This window comes from Anguilla anguilla, chromosome 5 (assembly GCF_013347855.1).
Source record: "Anguilla anguilla isolate fAngAng1 chromosome 5, fAngAng1.pri, whole genome shotgun sequence".
In the NCBI taxonomy this organism is placed as follows: domain Eukaryota; kingdom Metazoa; phylum Chordata; class Actinopteri; order Anguilliformes; family Anguillidae; genus Anguilla; species Anguilla anguilla.
In genome coordinates this window covers 63,988,342-64,009,543 of record NC_049205.1, presented here as the reverse complement: position 1 = coordinate 64,009,543, position 21,202 = coordinate 63,988,342, and the positions used below count along the sequence as shown (strand labels likewise).

The window sequence follows — 21,202 nt, the reverse complement described above, 5'->3', positions numbered from 1 at the left end:
AATCTGCGGGGTTTGTCTGAGACAAACGGCGGACTGTCATGTTTCGTGATCTCTGATTGGTTGGTCACCATCTGTGAATCACCCAATCAGCTACTGGTTAACACTGCAATCAATCGACTCCAAGCTTTGGTGCCGGGACTGAATTCAGGCTTCCACCGAACATAAGCTAGGCCGTGCCGAGCAATAGGCGTGTTTCTGCATGGATAGGTTTTTACGGTTTCTGATTTTGTGACTGGGTTAAATTTTGTGTTGGTATATATTGCTATACCATACATTGGTCTGGAAAATAACACAATGCTCACATATCTGTTTTTTTCTCTCTTAACAAACAGCAGAAAACAATCAGCCTAAATCTGGGTTCACAGTCACTGTGCCTGAGCATGAAGTATTCATTCATTCATTCATTCATTCATTCATAGTCTAACGCTCATCCAAAGTTCACTAACACAGTGAATGGGTGAACAGGCCACCGTTGATCAAGTATTCTTTTTTTCTCAGGATAAAAAAACAAAACAAAACAAAAAGCCCTTCACAAACAGTGTGGATTAGGCCACAAACAGAGAACCGTCTCTCAACCAGACACTCAAATTTTAAAGTTGAGCTAATTTTATCACAATCTTAAAAAATAAAATAAAATAAATAAACAAACAAAAAAAAAAAAAAACAATCAATTGCACTTTGTTTAAAGGCACTGGGTTGTTTTTATGACAAAATGGCTCCCAAGTAAATACTATTTGATGAACAAAACAAATCTGTTTTATAATGGTTGCCAACGGTGTGCAACGTATGTCCAACTGAACACTTTCCCAGGGTTTCACTTACATTTGAACATGCTGGACTTTACTTAAATAACTAAATGAAACTCAGTGAAACCACTGGCCGTCTCTCAGAGAAAAGCCCTTTCGAACAGTTTTACCTTTCCACTAGTTAAAGGAACAGAGACACACACTTGATCCTGAGGATAAATTCATGCAGATACATCTTGGCCTGGTGCCTCCACCGCTCTTGCTAGGAGTAAGATCTCATACGCGCGACGGTCAGGCACGTCCCGAGAAGCTTCAACACGTCGCGTCTCCACGGGATACAGGAGATTTTGGGAAGTAGAGTCCTCTCCGAAAGGTTCGCCACGATAGGAGAATTACACCGTGCCTTATCCGCCTTCCAGGTCGACCCAGACAGCCAAGCGATTCCGAGCTGGATCTGGGCCGGATCCGGGCCGAGGCTGGCACTGACGTGCGGATCCGGCTCGGAGTTTATTGCTATCTGGGGAACGTCTGACCTAATCTCAAAAACCATGGATAAATCATTTGGTCAGAAGGGTAGCCAAATGGAACTACTAAAGCTAGCTAGCTAGCTATCATTACGAGTTTCTGCATCTTCTGTAGCTAGTTTCCCCACCTTGTATTTGGCTGCCCTTCTGTCCAAACGATAGTTAGCTTGGGTGACAGACGAGGTCCTCGATTTAATTCTTCAATCGTAGCGAGCCTCTCGGATCGGACGCCACTTCCCGAAATCTCCCGTGTCCCGCCTCAACGCGACCGCTTTTGTGCAAACCCACACGTGGTGCTACAGAATTAGGCTGGAGAAGAGGCACTTTTAAACAAAACGATGTTATCATAGACAATTTTTCATCAACGTGTCCTAGCACAGTAGGCAGGTACTTTAGACTGACCAGCAGTTCTGAAGTACCTGTAATTCAGTATAACAAAAAAAAACAAAAACAAAGCAGCCAAAGCATCATATCGCATAAATCTCACAGGTTCATTAGAACAATCTACGGGAAGAAAGCACCACTGCTCTCCAGAGCCTTTGTACAGTGCAGCTGAGGCGGGGTTCATTTCAAAAGAAATTAATAAATAGAGAAAATCAGAACGGGTTAATGTGGATGTACTCTGGTTTGCCCAGGGTGAGCAACACTGCATTTTATATAAACAATCAATAAACACCTCAATAAAATCAAAAATCAATAATGGCTTTAAACACCTTCGCCTCAAAGGCTTCTTGTATGGGATCCTCACCATTTTAAGGATATTTACCATAAAGTATATATGTGTGTGTGTGTGTATTTTGCAACAGACTCACATTTTTCCCCAAAAAAGTCTAGTATTTCCTTTTCAGTAAGAGGGCAGATTCTGCCGTACTTAATTCTGCTTGTGTGAATGGGAGAGAGAATGTATGGCAGAAAAATACCATATGGAGACAGAATAAAAATAAATAGACTTCTGCATGCACTTACTGTACCTGTACCTCAGACATGCTTGACCGGACCAAAGCCAATCAAAACACTCAAAACTCAAGCTGGATGAATATTGTCCAATCATGGCACAGAGTAGGTTTGACAGAAACCAATAGTATTGAGGTCATTCTGGGTTTCCTGATAAAATAATTAATTTCTAATTTGGACACTGTCCAACAGTAATATCATAGGAATGCATTACATTATAGAGCCTGCCCGTGTCAGTTTATATGATCCACACATTTAGTCATTTCTGTATCCATCTTTATCCATATTCACAATCAGCACTATTCCCTGCTCTTTGAATTCCACTGAATATGAAACAGATTTTTTTTTTTTAACAATATTTTTATATTGTAACAATATTTTTTTCACAGCCGTCAGATTACTACTCTAAGACATTGGGGGGGGGTGGGAGGCGTCGACAGGCGAATCGGAATCTCATTTGACCGCGGACGGGGTCGTGACCTTTTCTGCTATCCCACACAATCATCCACCGAAACCCTGCTCTGTGACCTGGAGTCCGACTCCGGGTCCGAGCCCCTGCCCCAACCCCCCCCCTCCCCCCCACCCCGCCCTCCTCCCCTGTGCCCGAGTAGAGGCGCCGGTGTTTCGTTTAACGTCGCACAGAATGGCAGAAGCACACACACAAACAGACACACACACACACACACACACAAACACACACGTCACCTCCGTCACAGCAGAGGTGAGGCAGCAGAGCTGGGACGCATAGAGGAGGTTCTTCCCCTAAATCGCCCCAGCAGTACACAGCTCCACGGGCCCCCCCCGACACCCACCCCCGGCTACTCAGGAGTCTTCCTCCCGAGTAGGCCATGGAGTCGGGCCACACCCCCTCAAAATAAAACGGCGAGGGCCCGGGGGCCCCGAATGGGAGCCGAAGCAGGCGGGAGTTAGCACGCCGGGGCGTGCGTTTCCCAGCATTCCCTGGGACACTGACACTGACGCTAACGCTAGCACACGAGAGCTAACGCTAACGCTAACACACGAGCGCTGACACTGACGCTAACGCTAACACACGAGCGCTGACACTGACGCTAACGCTAACACACGAGTGCTGATGCGGTACGCCATCAGCCCGGCGTACCGCAGGAAGCGGCTCTGTGCGCGAAACGAGTGGCGACGCCTCTTCTGGGGGACCGGGGTGGGGCGGGCGCAGGGGGGCGTGGGGGCGAGGGGGCTGGGCTGCTGCTTCGGCAGCGGGCTTCAGGTCAGGTAGCAGGGAAGTAGGGGGGCTGTCTGGGGTCTCGCAAAAATGTTTTTACTTAAACCCTGTCCCACGAACCTGGAGGCGGCCAACTGCGCCCTCCTGAAAAATGCCCCCCCCCCCCACAACATGGGCCTGTTTCATGCAGCGAACCCTTCTACCCTCACCTTGTCCTTTTCTGTTCTTCTGGGAATGTTTTCTATTTTAATTCAGACTGATTAACTTCAAGTTCTCTCTCAATATGAATTAATAAAACATACATATTCTGTATCAGCAGCTTGTATAAACCTCAGTATAAATATCGAGTTTTTGTCTCAAAAGTTCTCATCTGACTCTATATACCGTCACTGTTTCTTAATTCGGCAACTAATAAAGTTGTTTCAAAACTGGAAAACATAAGAAGTTAAATTTTTTTATCATTCAGGGAAAACTGACAGGGATGCACCTCTCCATGGCTCTAGTGAGGACTTTCTTTCTTTCTGTTTCTGTTCAACGCACCTTTTGGCTAAAAGCATCTGTCAAATGACTCATTTTTAAATAGCGCATTATTTCAGTTATTTGCTGTTGAATTTGGGTTATTCTGAGTGCCATGAGAAGACAATGTCTGAAACCCCTGTACTCATCCTGTCACTGTCGCTTTTGATTGTTCTTTCGGCAGTCTGCTTTGGGTGCCGCAGCCACGCAGCGGTGCAGGTCTGCAGGGAGGCTCCTCGGTTTAATGCAATAGAAGAAGACTTGGTTCGTGAACGGTGAACGGTTCTTTTTTTAATAGACACAGTGCTGCAGTATTTCACTTTCCCTTGAGATTAGAGTGATGCTCACGTAGCCTTAAGCTGTACTGAATGCACTCGTATACAAAGCCAGGTGATATATTTTAACAGGAGAGCAGCAGTCTCTAATGTTGAGGTTTAAAAAAATATAAGCATGCGGCAAAGGTTAAAAAGAAACTGGAAGCTGATGCATTGGGATGGGATTTTGGGCGGTGTTATGAGAGGGAAGTGGGTAGGGAAGGGGTGGGGGGGGATGAATCGGGATAAGTGATGGTGTTCTGATTGGTGAAGGTGACCAAGGATCACTGGTTCCTGGTGGAATTAATGTTGTGGAAAAAACGGGGCAACAAAACCAGCCGATCTGGGACAGAGCGAGAAGACTTCTCACGGACCGCTTCTGTGTGAGATGGAAAGAACAAAAAAGAGAAAAAAAACAAAGGACAGTGAGAGAGGAGGAAAAGAGGAAGTGGCGTCTGGGTCAGATCAAAATTCTTCACTGTGACATCACTGTTGGGCCAGATCAAAATTCTTCACTGTGACATCACTGTTGGGCCAGATCAAAATTATTCACTGTGACATCACTGTTGGGCCAGATCAAAATTCTTCACTGTGACATCACTGTTGGGCTTGATCAGAACTGTTAATTGTGACATCACTGTTCAGTTCTTCAGCATGTGACCTCAGAATAGTGATGTCACAGTTGTGAATGAAATTGGCCGTGGACAAATGGAATATGCAGCAATATACTTAAATAAAATATATCATCAGCATATCATCAGAATATATTGGCAATTGTGCAAACTATTGCAGCTGATATACTGCAGTTAAATTATCTCATTTTTCTTAACAGGAGCCCACATATTTAGAAAAAATTGCAATATTTTCCATTTCCAAAAGTGAAGATTTTAAAGGGCTTTTAGCCTCCACTGAACACTTTTGCATTCCTGTGACAGCAGGACTTCTGTGAGTGGCTATGCTTATATTTTTCAGACTGCCTCTGAAAAATTTAATTGAATTGAATTGTTCACTCATAATTTTTTTGCCATTCTTTTACTCAGTATCAGCATCTTTAATTTTGTAGCATTAAATCAAACATGGTGAGGACAGAAACCTAATAGGCAATCCATGCATGACTAATCTAGTTTTCTAGAGCACTAAATGTGAAAATGTTTTTCAACCCAATCTTTGTCAAGACAACTCATTACTATGGATGAGGGCACCACAGGCAGTACACAAAAAAGGAAACATCAGTTTAACCCTTCGAAGTGTAGGAATGTTTTTCAAAATTCTAAACCAGTGCTCTAGAACTCCACCGCATTGAATTACCAGTAGTGATTGTGACATCAGCATTAGAATGTTCAGTTGAGAACATTCTAATCTCATATTTGTGATCTTAACGTCTTGAAGGCTTAAAGCCATTTAGCAGGGTTTTGGGCAGGGTTTTGGGCCACCATGTGTGGCTGGTACAGGCCGTGTGTGGCCTGAGATTGATTTCGCCAGAGCCTGTACTTCTGCGGGGGTAATATGAAGCCGGTTTTACACAAGAAAACTGACCCAGTCATGCTCTCGATCGGAAGGCTATGGACATGGAAAAGCAGTGCCTCAGGCTTTGCTCTACGAATGCTCATACGAGCTCAGACCTGGTGGCTGAGGAGAAGGAAATGACATAAGAATGACATCAATGCTCTTCTCCTCAAATGACTGGGCCGTTACTCCTGCTCTGTGGATGATCGGCATCTTAAAAGCCCCCACCGCCTCTCTGGAGGATAGAAATGTTTTACCATGGAGTGAAGATGATCACTTAATACCATTAAGTAATGGCTGACATTGACTTTGCCCTCTAAGTATATGAGTGCCTGGAAAACCATGCCAGGAAAATCAGCTCCATACTTTTACAGAACCAGCAGAACCCTTCACTGCTGGAACATCATTACAGAACCACCAGAACCTTTTACTGCTGGAACACATTACATAACCACCAGAACCTTTTACTGCTGGAAAATCATTACAGAACCAGCAGAACCCTTCACTGCTGGAACACATTACATAACCACCAGAACCCTTTACTGCTGGAACACATTACAGAACAACCAGAACCTTTTACTGCTGGAACATCATTACAGATCCACCAGATCCCTTAACTGCTGGAACGCATTGCAGAACCAACAGAACCTTCTACTGCTGGAACACATTACAGAACCAGCAGAACCCTTCACTACTAGAACATCATTACAGAACCAGCAGAACCCTTTGCTGCTGGAACACATTACAGAACCAGCAGAACCCTTTACTGCTGGAACATCATTACAGAACCAGCAGAACCCTTTACTGCTGGAACACATTACAGAACCACCAGAACCCTTTGCTGCTGGAACACATTACAGAACCACCAGAACCCTTCACTACTAGAACATCATTACAGAACCACCAGAACCCTTTGCTGCTGGAACACATTACAGAACCACCAGACCCTTTACTGCTGGAACACATTACAGAACCAGCAGAACCCTTTACTGCTGAAACACATTACAGAACCAGCAGAACCCTTTACTTCTGGAACATCATTACAGAACCAGCAGAACCCTTTACTGTTGGAACATCATTACAGAACCAGCAGAACCCTTTACTGCTGGGACATCATTACAGAACCAACAAAACCCTTTACTGCTAGAACACATTACAGAACCAACAAAACCCTTTACTGCTGGAACACATTACAGAACCAGCAGAACCCTTTACTGCTGGAACATCATTACAGAACCACCAGAACCTTTTACTGCTGGAACATCATTACAGAACCACCAGGACCCTTTACTGCTGGAACACATAACAGAACCAGCAGAACCCTTCACTGCTAGAACATCATTACAGAACCCGCAGAACCCTTTACTGCTGGAACATCATTACAGAACCAGCAGAACCCTTTACTGCTGGAACATCATTACAGAACCCGCAGAACCCTTTACTGCTGGAACATCATTACAGAACCAGCAGAACCCTTTACTGCTGGAACACATTGCAGAACCACCAGAACCCTTCACTGCTGGAACATCATTACAGAACCAACAAAAACTTTACTGCTGGAACATCATTACAGAACCAGCAGAACCCTTTACTGCTGGAACACATTACAGAACCAGCAGAACCCTTTACTTCTGGAACATCCTTACAGAACCAGCAGAACCCTTTACTGCTGGAACATCATTACAGAACCAGCAGAACCCTTTACTGCTGGAACACATTACAGAACCCCCAGAACCCTTTACTGCTGGAACATCATTACAGAACCACCAGAACCCTTTACTGCTGGAACATCATTACAGAACCCCCAGAACCCTTTACTGCTGGAACATCATTACAGAACCAGCAGAGCCCTTCACTACTAGAACATCATTACAGAACCAGCAGAACCATTTACTGCTGGAACATCATTACAGATCCACCAGGACCCTTCACCCACAAACACAGTCGTGTTTCCTTTTTTGTACACATAGAATTAAAAAAGCAGAATTGTCTGACAAAAGAACACATTCTGTTTGGTGTAGGCTGTCCCAGAACAGTTCCATTCCGGAGTTTTTAAAGCTTGACAGCATCCGGGAGGCATACAGAGCATTTGGCTTAGCAGCTCATATTTGTCTCACTGGTTAACAGGATTAACATCAGCTGTACGGCATCTTATATTAGGATCCAGAGAAATGCAATATGTCCAAACATGCTGTACATATGGGCATTCCTGTTAGTGAGCATACAAGGTCAATTTATTATTGCGCAGAACATTCCGTGAATATTGCCTGTCAGGTCAAAATATGAGGGAGAGACTCAATACAGCACTTAAAAATAACGCTGACGTTCTATTTGCATACTTATCGTCTGAAAACCGCATATCCTGTGAATTTTGTTAAACACAAATCAATTTATATTGCAATACATTAATACATGGACACATTCATATTGTTTGATTTCCAACCAAATTATGACCATGAGGTTATAAATATATTTATCCATAGTTACATAAGACAAATATCCATTTTATTGGTACCAGAAGCACAACAACCATGCACTATAATGACCAAGTCGAGTTATGTGGAATTTTATTTATCGAGAAATAAAAGTGTTTATATATGTATATATAAATAATTTATATCAGAAACTAAACGAAGCAGCTGAATGAAGGCTATTTCACGAGCAGCTGAACGGGGACAGACAGAAGCGCTTCACACCCGCGGAGGAGAGGGTGCATTTAAGAGAGGTGAGATCAGCTCGGTGCTGACGCCCCAACCCCAACCCCAACCCCAACCCCAACCCCAACCCCAACCACACGCAGCCCCTTTCTGTTTACGTAAGAGCGGGGTGGGGGAGGGGCGAGGGGCGAGGTTCAGGGGGTGAGTCCCTCTCTCTCTCCCTCCCTCTATCCCTGCCTGTCTCTCCCCCCTCTCTCTCTCTCTCCCTCCCTCTATCCCTGCCTGTCTCTCCCCCCTCTCTCTCTCTCCCTCCCTCTTTCTCTGTTCCCCCTCTATCTCTCCCACACTCTCCCTCCCTCCCTCCCTCTCTCACCCTGTCTCTCTCTCTCCCCCCTCCCTCTCTCTCTCTCCCCCTCTCTCCCTCTCTCTCTCTCTCTATCCCTCTGTCTCTCTCCCTCCCTCCCTCCCTCCCTTTTTTAACAGAGGGGCAGTCTATAAAAAGTTGACCTCGCTGGTGCCCTGCGTCGTGGTTGGTGTCTGATATCCTGAGGCAGCTGAGCTCCCCCCCGTATCAGCACAACAAACGCAGAGCAGAGCCTGACCTTTTCCCACTGCGCACTCAACCCCCCCACCCCCCAATCAACCCCCCCACCCCCGCACTCACCCCCCCCCACTAAACCCCCCCGCCCCCCAACCCCAGCACTCAACCCCCTCCCTCACTCAACCCCAGCACTCAACCCCCTCCCCCACTCAACCCCCCCACCGCCACCGCCCCCCCCAATCAAACCCTCCGCACTCAACCCCCCCACCCCCACAAACAACCCCTCTGCACTCAACCCCTCAACCTGCAGAGCACTTCAATTCCTTTCTTTTGAGCAAAAACGTTTAGCTTTTTCTCTTCCCTCTCTTTCTTTCTATTTTTTTTTTAGCCCTGTTCTTACGCAAGAACTGGAAGCTCCTATGGTTCCAAGGGCCCTAACTGACAGGCCCTCAAAAAATACTGGAACATAGGATTCGTTATTTTTTATTCATCAGTTATAGAAACGGACTTTAATTGAACAACTTATTTACAGTGTACTAAAAACTAATGTTTTTTCTTTCTTTCTTTCTTGGGGCAGCCTGGGGTGCTGGGGCTAAAAGATCCATGAACCCACTGCCAGGTTTCAGGGCGAAAGGGACCTTGGAACACAAGATCGTAATGTGGCAAATTAGACTATGCCCTCAGACGCGCGATATAACGGTTTAATTTTAACTGCTCCCGCTCTGTTCCTTGTAAAGAACATGCGATAATGTCAGAGCGAGCGCGTGGGAATGCTGTGTGCTGGCTCTGAACGACCGAGGAAAGCGAGCGAGAAGTGAGCGAGCGCCTGACAAGAGAACGCATTCTGCTTTTCTCTCGCTCTTTCTCTATCTCTCTTCCGTGACAGGACAGGCATAATCGATTAGTCAGGACTAACGGCGCAGTTTCGACAGGGAGACTGCCAGACGAATTTAACCATAAATGCAGGAACTTTCTAAAAAAAAAAAAAAAAAAAAAAAACCTCAAGTGACGTTTCAGAGTAAAAATATGAGGCGATGACAGATACGGGTTTTAATAGGAGGTATGGGGGACAAATCATACATTTGTATGGGAGTCATTTCAAGATCGGCGGACTTCTGGAGTTTTTTTAGGAGGTATTAATTCAGAAATCCGGCAGTCTTGAATCGTAAATGGGCAAGATTTTCCGAGAGTGGACAGAGCAGGCAGGGCTATCGCGATTGTTTACTACCCCCGCTGGTCATGCCCTCCCAATCCCCCGTCGAGCCCCGAGAATAAACCTGTAAACACTCGCGCGGTTCGCGGCATCAGAAATAGCCCCCGGGCTTCGCTGCACGAATAGGGGAGCTGTTTTTGATGTCTGGTCTTGACCGAGGTTAAAACGCCATCCGTCAACAACAGAAGTAGGGGTTGCCAGAATCGGATCGCCCCCTGCAGAGGAAAATACGCCGGAGGTCGTAATCAGTAATCAGATCTGCCTGAACTCCTTTGGTGCCTATAAAATATGAAGTGCCCCACCACCAGATCACTGAGAGTTTTTAGCGAAATCGACGTTACTGCCTTGAATTTTGTTCTGAATAGTGGGTAAAACAGCGGCTTCTTTTTTTAAATGTAAATTGGCTAAAATCTCTACGGAATTATGGAGGATTCTACAGGGCTGACGTATTTTAAATAATTGTCTGACCCAGGTGCGCAAATGCGAGCAACACCTGTTTCAGGTTAGTAAGGCTCCAACGGCAATCGCTTTTTCTGCAGTGCGGCGACAAGCACGAAGCAGTAATCATATCTTGGCGAGTCACATTGTTCTTAGCGAATTAAAATTTTGAACGGTCCCTGGTTCGACTCCAAAAGCTTGACCTGCCCCCCCCCCTGAAAAAATCCTTGTGCCAAATATATTTTTAATACTGAAGACATAGTTTATTGCATCTTGATATTCCTCCAAATCGACACCTGCAGTTTAAACCATTTCAGACCAGCAAGCAAAATGTACCCTACTTTCTCAATTAGCCTATATAATGTTATCGCCAAATTCAAACGTTTGACTTTGGCTGTGCGTTTCTGTCGTATGTACACAAATTTTTATGTGTTCATAGGAAGTGTGATGATTTTTTTTTCAATACCAGACATCACACAAATCGAAGAAATATGGACCTCAACCTGCATGTGAGTAAATAAAATGTTAAATAGCCTATTCCAACAAATCCTCATGTAATATCTGCAAGGAACTAATGCAAGGCTGTCAGGAGCTGCTGCATGGAAAGATTTTAAAAAAAAAAGAAACATAATCTGAACACTTTAAGTTTAGTGAGAGCCTGTTAGCTTTGTGTGTGCCCGACATGTTGCATGTCCTATCTAACACTACACCTGTTCTGTTCAGAAATTCAGCTCCAGAAACCAGACAGCAGGCTGTAGCCTGGTATGGTCAGAGATAACAGCCAAGGGAAACGCAGATCTCCCAGAAGCCCTTGGTGCGCACACCAGTCTTACCAGTCTTATGCTTTAGATCACCTAAAAAGAGTCTGGTATGTGCTGCTAATGCTCAGATATAGCTGCATATATACTGCCATGTATAGCAACTCCTATCATCACAGTCCCGTCTTTAACTTTGAGAAATGACCTACATGTCTGTAATATGACCTGATCCTTCTGGATGTTTATATTATTATATATTTCTCTCTTTTTTTAAAAATGACATTTTATTTGAACCACCTTTATTCATGTTAATGATGTTTTTCAGCCTGGCAACCCATTCTGCTCTTGCTTAATTCCAAGTCCTGCTCAGGAACTCTTTGAGATTTCAGGTAAATCTGTTTTTCATGGTTTGGGCTTGGCCCCTTAGTTCCAGTGAAGGGTAATCTTAATGCAATGACATTCTACAGGATTCTGTGCTTCCAACTTTGTGGCAACAGTTTGAGGAAGGCCCTTTCCCGGGCACACAGAAAAGGTCCATATTAAATTATTTTTTTGAGCTTAGTGCGGAAGAAGTTGACTGGCCTGCACAGAGCCCTGACCTCAACCCCATCCAACATCTTTGGGACCAGTTGGAAAGCCAATTGCGAGCCAAGCCTAATTGAACAATCAGTGCTCGACCTCACTAATGCTCTTCTGGCTGAATGGAAGCAAATCCCTACAGCAAAACGCTATAGTATCTAGTATAAAGCCTTCCCAGAAGAGTGGAGTTTGTTATAGCAACAACTCCTTATTAATGCCTATAATTTTGGATGAGATGTTGGATGTCAGGTGTCCACATACTTTTGGCCAGGTAGTGTACATGGAAGCTAAAAGTTCAGTGTGTGCGCAGTTTTTTCTTTTTTTGGCCTACTTTGTTCTGCACCCGTGTCTGGCTGGGGTTTGACGTGCACACAACCCTGCTTTTCTCATAAACCGTAAAATAACATTTATCATATTATATTTAATCGCGTTTGCAGCGTGGCCGGTATTGTCAAAACTAATTTTTAAAGGTTAGCGGAAATTCTGCGGTCGATATGTTGTAGATTATGTAGTTAAGATCATGGAACATTACGTGCGCTAACGACGCTACGAAGCCATATGTGCGTTAGCAGGTTAGCCCAGGCGGCTACACAAACGCTGTCAATCAGGGTGTCTAAGCTGGTCCTGGAGAGCCGTAAGTTGTGCTGGTTTTTAGTTTTCGCCTTAATACCAGCAACCAGGTCAGACCCAAGATGGCTGAGGAGGTGAGGTATCTGTGTGATTTACTGCTTTGACTGATTAAGTGCTGAGTAACAGAAAACAGAAACGCTGCTGCTCTCCAGGGCTAGCCACCCCTGCTACATGCAGTCTGTGGATCGGTAAAATGCGTGAAAAAGGAACAGGTGCCTTACCTGCCCGCGGCCCCCGGTTTTTTACCTGTGCTCCACAACGAAGCTCATGGTCGTCCCGTCGAAGGAGGGCGGGGCCACTATTCTGGGGCCCTGCTGGCGGGACGTGATGCTGATGACCGGCTTGGCGTCGGGCGTGCTCCCGCGCCCCCTGCTGGCGGCGCGCTGGGACTGCAGCTGCGGGGACCTCGCCGCGGGACTGTTCGCGTGGGCGGGGTCGCCCAGACGCCCCGCCGCCGGCTTGGCCTCGCCACCTCCGCCTCCGCTACCATGGTTACCGTCGCCGCCACTACCGCCGCCGTCCGAGTGCGTGGACAGCCGCGAGCGCAGAGTCCGGGAGGGGGGGGCGTTGGCGGCGCAGGTGGGGGAGGGCAGGAAGCTGGGGTAGATCACGTACGTGGGGGTGGCGTAGGGGCTGGGGCTGAGGGCGGCCGCAGCCGCCAGGGGGGACAGGGGCGAGAGGGGGGACAGGGGCAGGGAGACGGGCGTGGCGGGCTGGAGCGGGGCGGGGACGTCCATGTACTGCCCCGTCTCTGGGTCGTAAAGCTTGCGGGTTGCCGGGGAAACGGGCGTGTCCACCAGGTAGAACTGGCCCGTGGTGGGGTCCAGCAGCATCTTCCTCTGCGTCTGCTGGGCGGGGTCAGCCGGGGGCGGAGCCGGCAACGGGGGCGTGGCCTGTAGGGGCACAGCCTGGGGGAAGCACATGACCTGGGCCAGGCCGGCCGGCGACGCTATCGCCAGGGTCGGCTGGTAGACGGCGGCGGCGGCGGGAGGTTTCGGGGTCTGCGTTCCCACGGCGACGGGCAGCCCAGGGGAGGAGGCTGGGTCGGGGGCTCCAGGTTTGGGGCCGGGGGGTGAGGCCGACCGTGCGGCGGCCCGGTCCTGGCCCGGCCCGGACCCCGCCGGCGCAGGCTGTGTGAGCTCCGGGGCTCGGCCCGGCGCGGGCTGCTGGACGGGGATGGTGAGGTAGTTTCCCCCGCAGTCTGCGCCGGTGGGCTGCCCCGGCTGAGCCTCGGTGCCGCCGGGCACGTCCCGCTCCTCCACCGCGCATTTCGGCTGCGATATCTTCAGCGACACGGGCAGCTTGGCGGCCTTGGGCGGGAGGCTCTTGGCGGCCGCGGGCGCGGGATGAGGCTGCGGCGCTGTGTTAGCGGCGGCGGCGGCGCGGGGCGGAGTCTTGCGCCCGTTTCCTGCGCCCGGCGCGGTCCTGCTGCTGAAGACGCCGCGCTGCTGTGGCGGGCTTTTCGGTGGGGTTTTCCTGGCGGGCGGCTCCGGCGTGCGCTCGGCGGGGTAGGGCGTGTCACTTCCTGCCGGGGCTCCCGGCTCGCCGTGCTCCTCGCGGGTGATGAGGGACAGCACGTGGCTGTCGGTCACGGGCTGCGGCGCCTGCGTCCTGCGCTTCCACTCGTACCTGTCGAACACGTACAGCTCCTCCATCGTCCGCACGGCCGCCTGCAGCTTCTCCAGCGCCGCCGCCTTGCCCGCCTTCGACTCCGGCTTCCTGTCGCCGCTAGCGTTAGCGTTGCCGCTAGCATTAGCGTTAGCACTGCCGTTGGCGTTAGCGTTGCCGTTGGCGACGGAGTCCTGCTTCTGCTTCTGCGGCGTTTCGGGCAGGTCGCCGTTTGACTGCTTGGGGGCGGAGACCGAGGGGGCCGGGCCGGCTTTCCGCCGGGGGGGGTCAGCGCAGTTCGGGGCGCTCTCTGCGGGCGGCGGCGGCGGCGGGGGGGGGGACCTCTCGGGCTCGGGGGCTTCCTCGATGACGGGAGGCCGACGCCTGAAGGCCTTGAGCACGTGGCCGGGCCTGTTCAGGTCCGGCCGGCTGTTGGTGTTGACGGACTGGCACTTTATCACCATGGGGGAGAAGAGCGCCATGCTCTTCCTCTCCCCGCCCGTCTGCTCCCCGCGGACGCCGGAGGCGGCGGCGCCCTTGCCCTGGCTGTCCACGGAGACGAAGTGGTAAGAGCTCTTGACCAGTTTGCGCATGTCCCTGACCTGGTGGATGGGCGTCAGCAGCTTGTACTTGTTGTCCCGGACGTCCCGCACCATGAAGTGCGGCACCCGCTCCGCCCACTCGCCCTGCAGCGACGCGATCAGCGCCCGGGGCCTGCAGCCGTCGCCCGGCCGCGCCTGACTGGCCGAGCTGAAGCCGATGTTGGGGGTCAGCAGGCTGGCGATGTTGAACGGCTTGGCTTTGTTGTCGTTCACGGTCCGCACGCTTATTTTGATCTCGGGTGATCGTGGTGTCGGGAAACCTCTCGCCATCCCCGGTCTGTTGCCCGGGCGCAGTCTCCACCCCCCTCCTTCTCCCCGCTCTGTGGCGGGGCGCGTGGAGCTATTATTGCTGGGCCCCTGCTTTCCAGGTTCCTGCCCTTTGGGCTGCGGCTGAATTTTAGTCACAAACAGCTGAGACGTTCTGTTAAACTTTGCGCTTCCTGCTTTCAGGTCGATGTTAATCTCCCCCGCGCCGTTGGCGCAAGGGGCGGGCTTTCCCGTCTCGTCTGGTTTGCCGGCCACTCCGTTCTTCCACGTTCTGAACGCGCTGTTTTCACTCGGCAGCAACGCGCCTCGCGCAGCTTCCGAAGTAGCGTCGCTCCTCTGCTCCGGTTTGGTTTCCGGTGCAGGAGCCGGCGCGTCCTGTCTCGAACTTTCCTCCGGGGCGACAGCCTCGGAGGTTTTGGAGTTTTGTGTCGGCGAGTCCCGCGACTCTCCGGCTGCGTCCGTCTCCGCGTTCTCCTCGTGCTCCTTGGCCTGTGTTCCGCCCCGTTCCATTTTGCGCTCTTGCTCAAATTGCATTTTTTTGGAAATGATATTCTGGAGAAGACTGGATGCGAATATTGCCTTTTTGTGTGAGCTGTCCGTGGCTTCCGCCGTTTCGCGGGCATGGCTGTTGGCCTCGCTGCCCTGTTCGTTTGGCAGAGCGCCGGTATTTTCATCTATGGAACTTGATCCTGTAGCCGTTTCTGCGATTTTCGCGCGCCTTTCGCTCTCAGCATCCCCGGCGTTTACCTTGCAACGGAAATTCACGGTTTCAGCCAAAGTTATAATCGCATTCTCCTCTTGGCCAAGTTGACCCTTGAATTCTACCTTTTTGGCGGTAGATGATGCTTTTTGGGCGTTTGAAAAGCAGCCATTCACAGCAAAGAGCGAATTTAATTTAGCCTGTGTATACCCAATGATGCCTTTACCGGCAGCATTCTTACTCGCTTGAAAAGTTTTCTGGGCGAGTAGTTTGTGGCCGCCTGTATACGCTGACCAGCTGCTGATGCCCTGCCCGTGTTCCGAGACAGATGACTCACTGGAGGCGCTCAAACTGATCGCATCGAAGTAAGGGCAAGCTAAACTCTTAAACGCCCTGGCAGTCAAATTGCGCACTTCCTTATCGGCGTCGTCCAGCTCACTAACTGAACTGGAAGCCCCGCTGGAGTACTCAAAGTCCCTTCCCTTTAACTTTCTACCGAAGTGCACGCGCCCGGGTGCTGGGATAAAACAATTCGCCCTGCCGCACGTCCCATCGCCTTTACCGTCCTTGGTTTTAAAAACATAGCGGCTCCAGTCCCCCTCGTGCTTGGCAAGAAAGCTGGTGTTTTCCGTTTCTTTGCCGCTGGAGGACTTATTTATAGCTCTGGAAGTTGTTTTGATTGACAGGTGAATCTGTCCCGCAGAATTACCTTCGCCGTTTTGAAAAGCCTTCGACAGACTTTCGTCGGAGCTGCCGCATTTGTCCAGGTCGCCCCGGTCTTTTTCGTGCTTGGTGCTGACCACTGGCGCGCTCGCGGGGCAAGGGGCCGTGTTATCGGACAGCGCCTGATCACTGCTCACTGGCGCGAGGCTCCCGTCGTCTTCTATGTCGGCTCCTATCGTCTCGTCACTGTCAAAAGAAGCGTAATCGACGAACGAATAGACCAGGTTGTCGTCGTCAACGTCGCCGCAGGATTCCAGCTCAAAATCACCGTCGACGTCGTGGTCTAATTCTGTCAGCTGTATTTCGTGTGTAGTAATAAAATGGGACTCGTCCTCCATGCTACCCAAATCGTTGCGATCGGATAAAACCACGCTTTCACAGTCCTCTGATTCACACGTTTTATAAAGATACATATCCGTGTATTGTAACTCCTCAATCTTTGAGGAAACATCTTTTAAGTGGCAAGGGTCTTTTACATTTAAGGGTACAATTTCGGTGTGAGGTCCTGTTATGGCGTCGGGACAAACGGGACTGTCCCCAAAATCGCTGTTGCTGTTACGGACTACGGACGGGGACACTGGCTCCGAGTAGCAGAAATCGTCCACGACGCACATTTCCGTTGTCTCGTCCGCTACATATTTCTTGTGGCTGGATTCACAGTCTTTGCCGGGGAGACTAGTCAAATTCAGTTCGCATTCACTTGGACCTCCGTCTGCCGCGATCGGTGCGTCGCCCTTGCATTTAAAAATCCCCAGCTGGTTACTGTCGCCGGCAAGCATTACCTTCAGAGTTCTCGTGCCCTCCGACTTCATGTCGAGCACGTTGTCCAGCTCCACGTAGCTCGACTCGTCCTGTGTCCCATAGTTGTACAGATCCTTTCCCGGCAGCAGCTTCATGTACGGACCGGTGTCTCCTCTGTTAATGAGAGCTGTCTGGGCTCCTTCCATTTGTGTTTTTCCCCCGCTGTCACGAGATATTAATTATTTTTGCGATATTATTTTCCACCCGGGACGGAAAAATAGAATGAGAGGGAGACGCGAGTCCCCAGGAATCCGCGTCTCACTCCCCGGCGTCTAGTTCACCCACCAGACTCTCCTAGCGGAGCTGTTGCTCTGCGTCGCAGTTCTTGTCGACAGTTGTTTGTGTGGCGCTCGAGCCTGTCATTGCGGATGCCATTGGTAACAGAATCAGAAGCGACATTCCTGCCCCCTATCTCGTGGATGATAGTGCAAAGCATATGGAGATGTGCACTTCTGCTGGTGGGGGGGTGGGAGGTTGGGGGGGGGGCACGTCACCCAAACAGCAAGTGTAAAAGGAAATGTAAGGCTCATTACCATGCTACTTAAATATAGGGTGTACTGCAGGCGCTGCGTGCAAGTGTCCGCGAAGCAGACCGCCCGCTTTAATAACAGATATGCGGACTGCAAGACAAATGTTTACACAGCGTGGGGTCCAGTGTCAACCGAATGTTTGTAAGGCGTGAGACATTTATGAGAAAAAAAAGACTGTTATCTCTGGCGAGGTTTTCCGCCTGTCGTTTTACCTTGGTTATTAAACAAATTTAACAGTGATGACGAAACGAAATAAAGGTTTTTTTTAACCCGTTGAAGTGCAATTTTTTTTGGAATGGTTTTAAAATTCCAAGTCAGTGTTATAGAATCCCATTACATTCGATTGTCAGTAGTGATTGTTACATCATCATTAGAATGTTCAGTTAACATAACAATCCAATCACGTAGGCCTATTTGTGATCGTATACATTAAAGGGTTAAAATGACAACCATATAGGCCACGTGTTTAATTACCTTATAACAGTGTTAAGGGCACATCTCTTTGCTAATTCTTTGAAGTGGCCGTCCTTAATTCAGTTGTTAGAATTTAGGTGCCTCGACAGCTAAGCAGCCCGGTTATCTTCAAAAATACCTTGGAGTATATTTAAACCGAACCTTCATTTTGAAGGTCAGAGATTGGTGGTAGGTCACAGCCTGTGATCTGCCCATATTAAACCGCCTGAGTCTTCGGAGATGTGTTCTTTGGAGAAATTAAGGACAGCCTGTAGTCAAGCGGGACCTTTACTGTGAATAGTACACGCAACTTCAGGAAACTTAATAATTGAATGAACTCCTGCCAACAAACTCTTCATAGTCAATGAGTCATATGTACCAGTGGATGAATGCCCACGCTGACCGTCCTGTTTTTTTCATGTCCTCTAAACGAATGTCCTAACTAGAAACAGAAGCAACTTAGCAGCTTTATTTAAAAAAAAAACAAAAAGAACAAAAAGGAAAACGCGTGTTTTGTCTAAAATCTGGTTGCGCACGTGTTCAGCACCTTCAGTCGATGAACAGCTCCCTCACTCGCCAAAAACGCACTTCTCGTTGTTTTATTTTAATTTCTTTCTTTCTCTAACTACAACGTCGTTTTGACACGATTAACACACGAAGTGAATTATGCATTGGAAGATGAATCAGATTTTGCATAAATGAAACTTCGGCGTTTATTTGTGTCAGGTTTTTCTGCCACCTAACTTTCATCATTATTATTATTATTATTGTTGTTGTTGTTGCTGTTTTTGTTCTTGTTTTGTGTGAATTATTCCTTTGAATATAGATGCCACTGGTGCGTTCTGCTTGATGGACAGGTAATGCTTTATCTTCAGAATTTGATATTTTTAATTATACATCAACGCAGTGCTCTTGCCTATAATGTAAATTGTACTATTATGCGATGTAGCAGCAACGTAGAGATATGCTTGTCCCATCAAATTCCTCACACAGAAGAGTTTAATTTACTCTAGTCATGGAGTTTGTATGCGTCCAATAGGGATAAAATGTACTCTGTCGTAGAGCTGAATTAAACCTGAGTATTTTAGCGCATAGAACAAACAATACGACCCATTATTGCCCTGGTACTGGCTTAGTAGCACGTCTCTCTCTCTCTCTCTCTCTGTCTCTCTCTCTCTCACACACACACACACACACACTCGCGCTGATGCAGCTATTTTTTGCAAATGATGCAACGCCACCAATGGAAAGAATGATCGGCATCCCAGTGCCGACTACGAGAGTGTGAGATAACCGCGCGGATTCGGCTCGTGCGATTATAGTTTTCACTCTGAATGGGAAATCAATGACCTTGGCTCAATGACGGCTGCACGGGAGGGTCCGCACGCGCGGCCTGTCTGGCTAACGGGCTGCTCTCCAGAGTTGCGCGCGGATTTTTCCACCAGCGAGGCAGCCTGCGATGACAGAGCGGAAGGATTTCGTTCGCATGTAAAAAAAAAAAAACAAAATAAAAATAAATAAATAGTGCACTACACTGCCAGAGTAACCTTCCATCTGTCGTATGCGCCCACGAATAGCGCGGGGAAACACATTTCACTGCTGCCTGCGCTGTTGACATAGGCTATTTACGCGGCTCAGGGAGGAATAAGACGTATGCTTTGATAGTTGAGTTTCACAGATAGCCACACACCGACCTTTTTCGTGACCTTCGGATCACTTTGAACGATAGGGTGCTTTGACAAAAAACCGCTTCTCTCGCAAGAAATAAAACTTTAACTTGTGAAATCATCTTCATGTATTCAGAATTATATAATTGTATAGTTCAGTTATATATTTCAGCTGACGATGCCACGACCCGAAACCAACTTTCCAAAACTGCGGGACGATGGAACGAAATGTGCCAAACTAAGGCTGACCTGGGATCACCTATTCCTCTCCCAATCCCGGCCAATCAGGAAGAGCAAAACCTGTAAAATAATCCTAGTCTGCCCATCTATCTGTGCCATACATCCTGGTCCGTGTTGCGGCGCGGAATCTCATTTTGCTTCCGCATTTAGATCTCAGATGATGTATCTGCTTTGCAGATGCGCTTTCTGACACGCACAGCATTATATATCTTATCTTGTCTGCCAGTCTGTCTGTGTGTCTAACTATCGCTCTACCTGCGTGCTCGGATTACACAGACCGTTTCACAGAAATCCAAAAACTGCTTGTGGTGAAGCCTTGAGTAATGGCCCTGAACTAAGTTTATAGTTTAGGTTGATTATAAATTCCCAGATGGAATTATCTTTATATTTGTTTTATAGTATACTCTCTCTCTGCAGATAAATGTTTTTCTTCATTTATTTCTTGACAGTTTAACCACAGTATATAATGTAAAATTGTGCTTATTTTGAGCAATTTAATTAATTTGATTTTAATGAATTAATAATAAATTAATAATTAATTTAATTTAATTTAATTTAATGGGAAGCTGGAGGGTCTATAATCACATAGTGCAAATGATGTTAATGTACCTCTCGCAGACTTCATAAGATTCTCAGAGAGATTAAATGTACTCTATCAGTGTAAAATATACCCTACAGCCATTTGGCTGTGTGCGATGTATTTACGCTGGTATATGGCTGGACTCTGCATAGGAAGGCCTCTCCCATTGGCTGCATAGGGAAGCACAGCCTCTCCCATTGGCTGCATAGGGAAGCTCCGCCTCTCCCATTGGCTGCATAGGGAAGCTCAGCCTCTCCCATTGGCTGCATTCCTGTGACACACTTACCTCTCGAGTCCACCTGTGTGGATCCCTGACCAGCTGACTCCTAGTTTGGGTTCTGATCGATGCTGCGGATGTTTTTTTCCCCTTCGCGTCTGCCATGGAAAGAGACGCTCGTTATAACGTAATGACATCATTTGTCCCATGAGGGTGGGGGGGGGGGAGTGCACAGTATAT

At 48.3% G+C, this 21,202-nt stretch overlaps 1 protein-coding gene across 1 annotated transcript; it reads right to left on the bottom strand.

Annotated features, from left to right (window-relative positions):
- Positions 1-4,122: 4,122 nt before the first annotated feature.
- Positions 4,123-17,729, bottom strand: LOC118228202 (uncharacterized protein C4orf54 homolog). The gene is made up of 2 exons (XM_035419541.1): positions 12,796-17,729; positions 4,123-4,631 (listed from the first exon to the last, which is right to left on the bottom strand). The coding sequence occupies exon 1, from the start codon at positions 17,419-17,421 to the stop codon at positions 12,817-12,819; it is 4,605 nt and encodes a 1,534-aa protein (XP_035275432.1). The 5' UTR covers positions 17,422-17,729; the 3' UTR covers positions 4,123-4,631; positions 12,796-12,816.
- Positions 17,730-21,202: the final 3,473 nt, after the last annotated feature.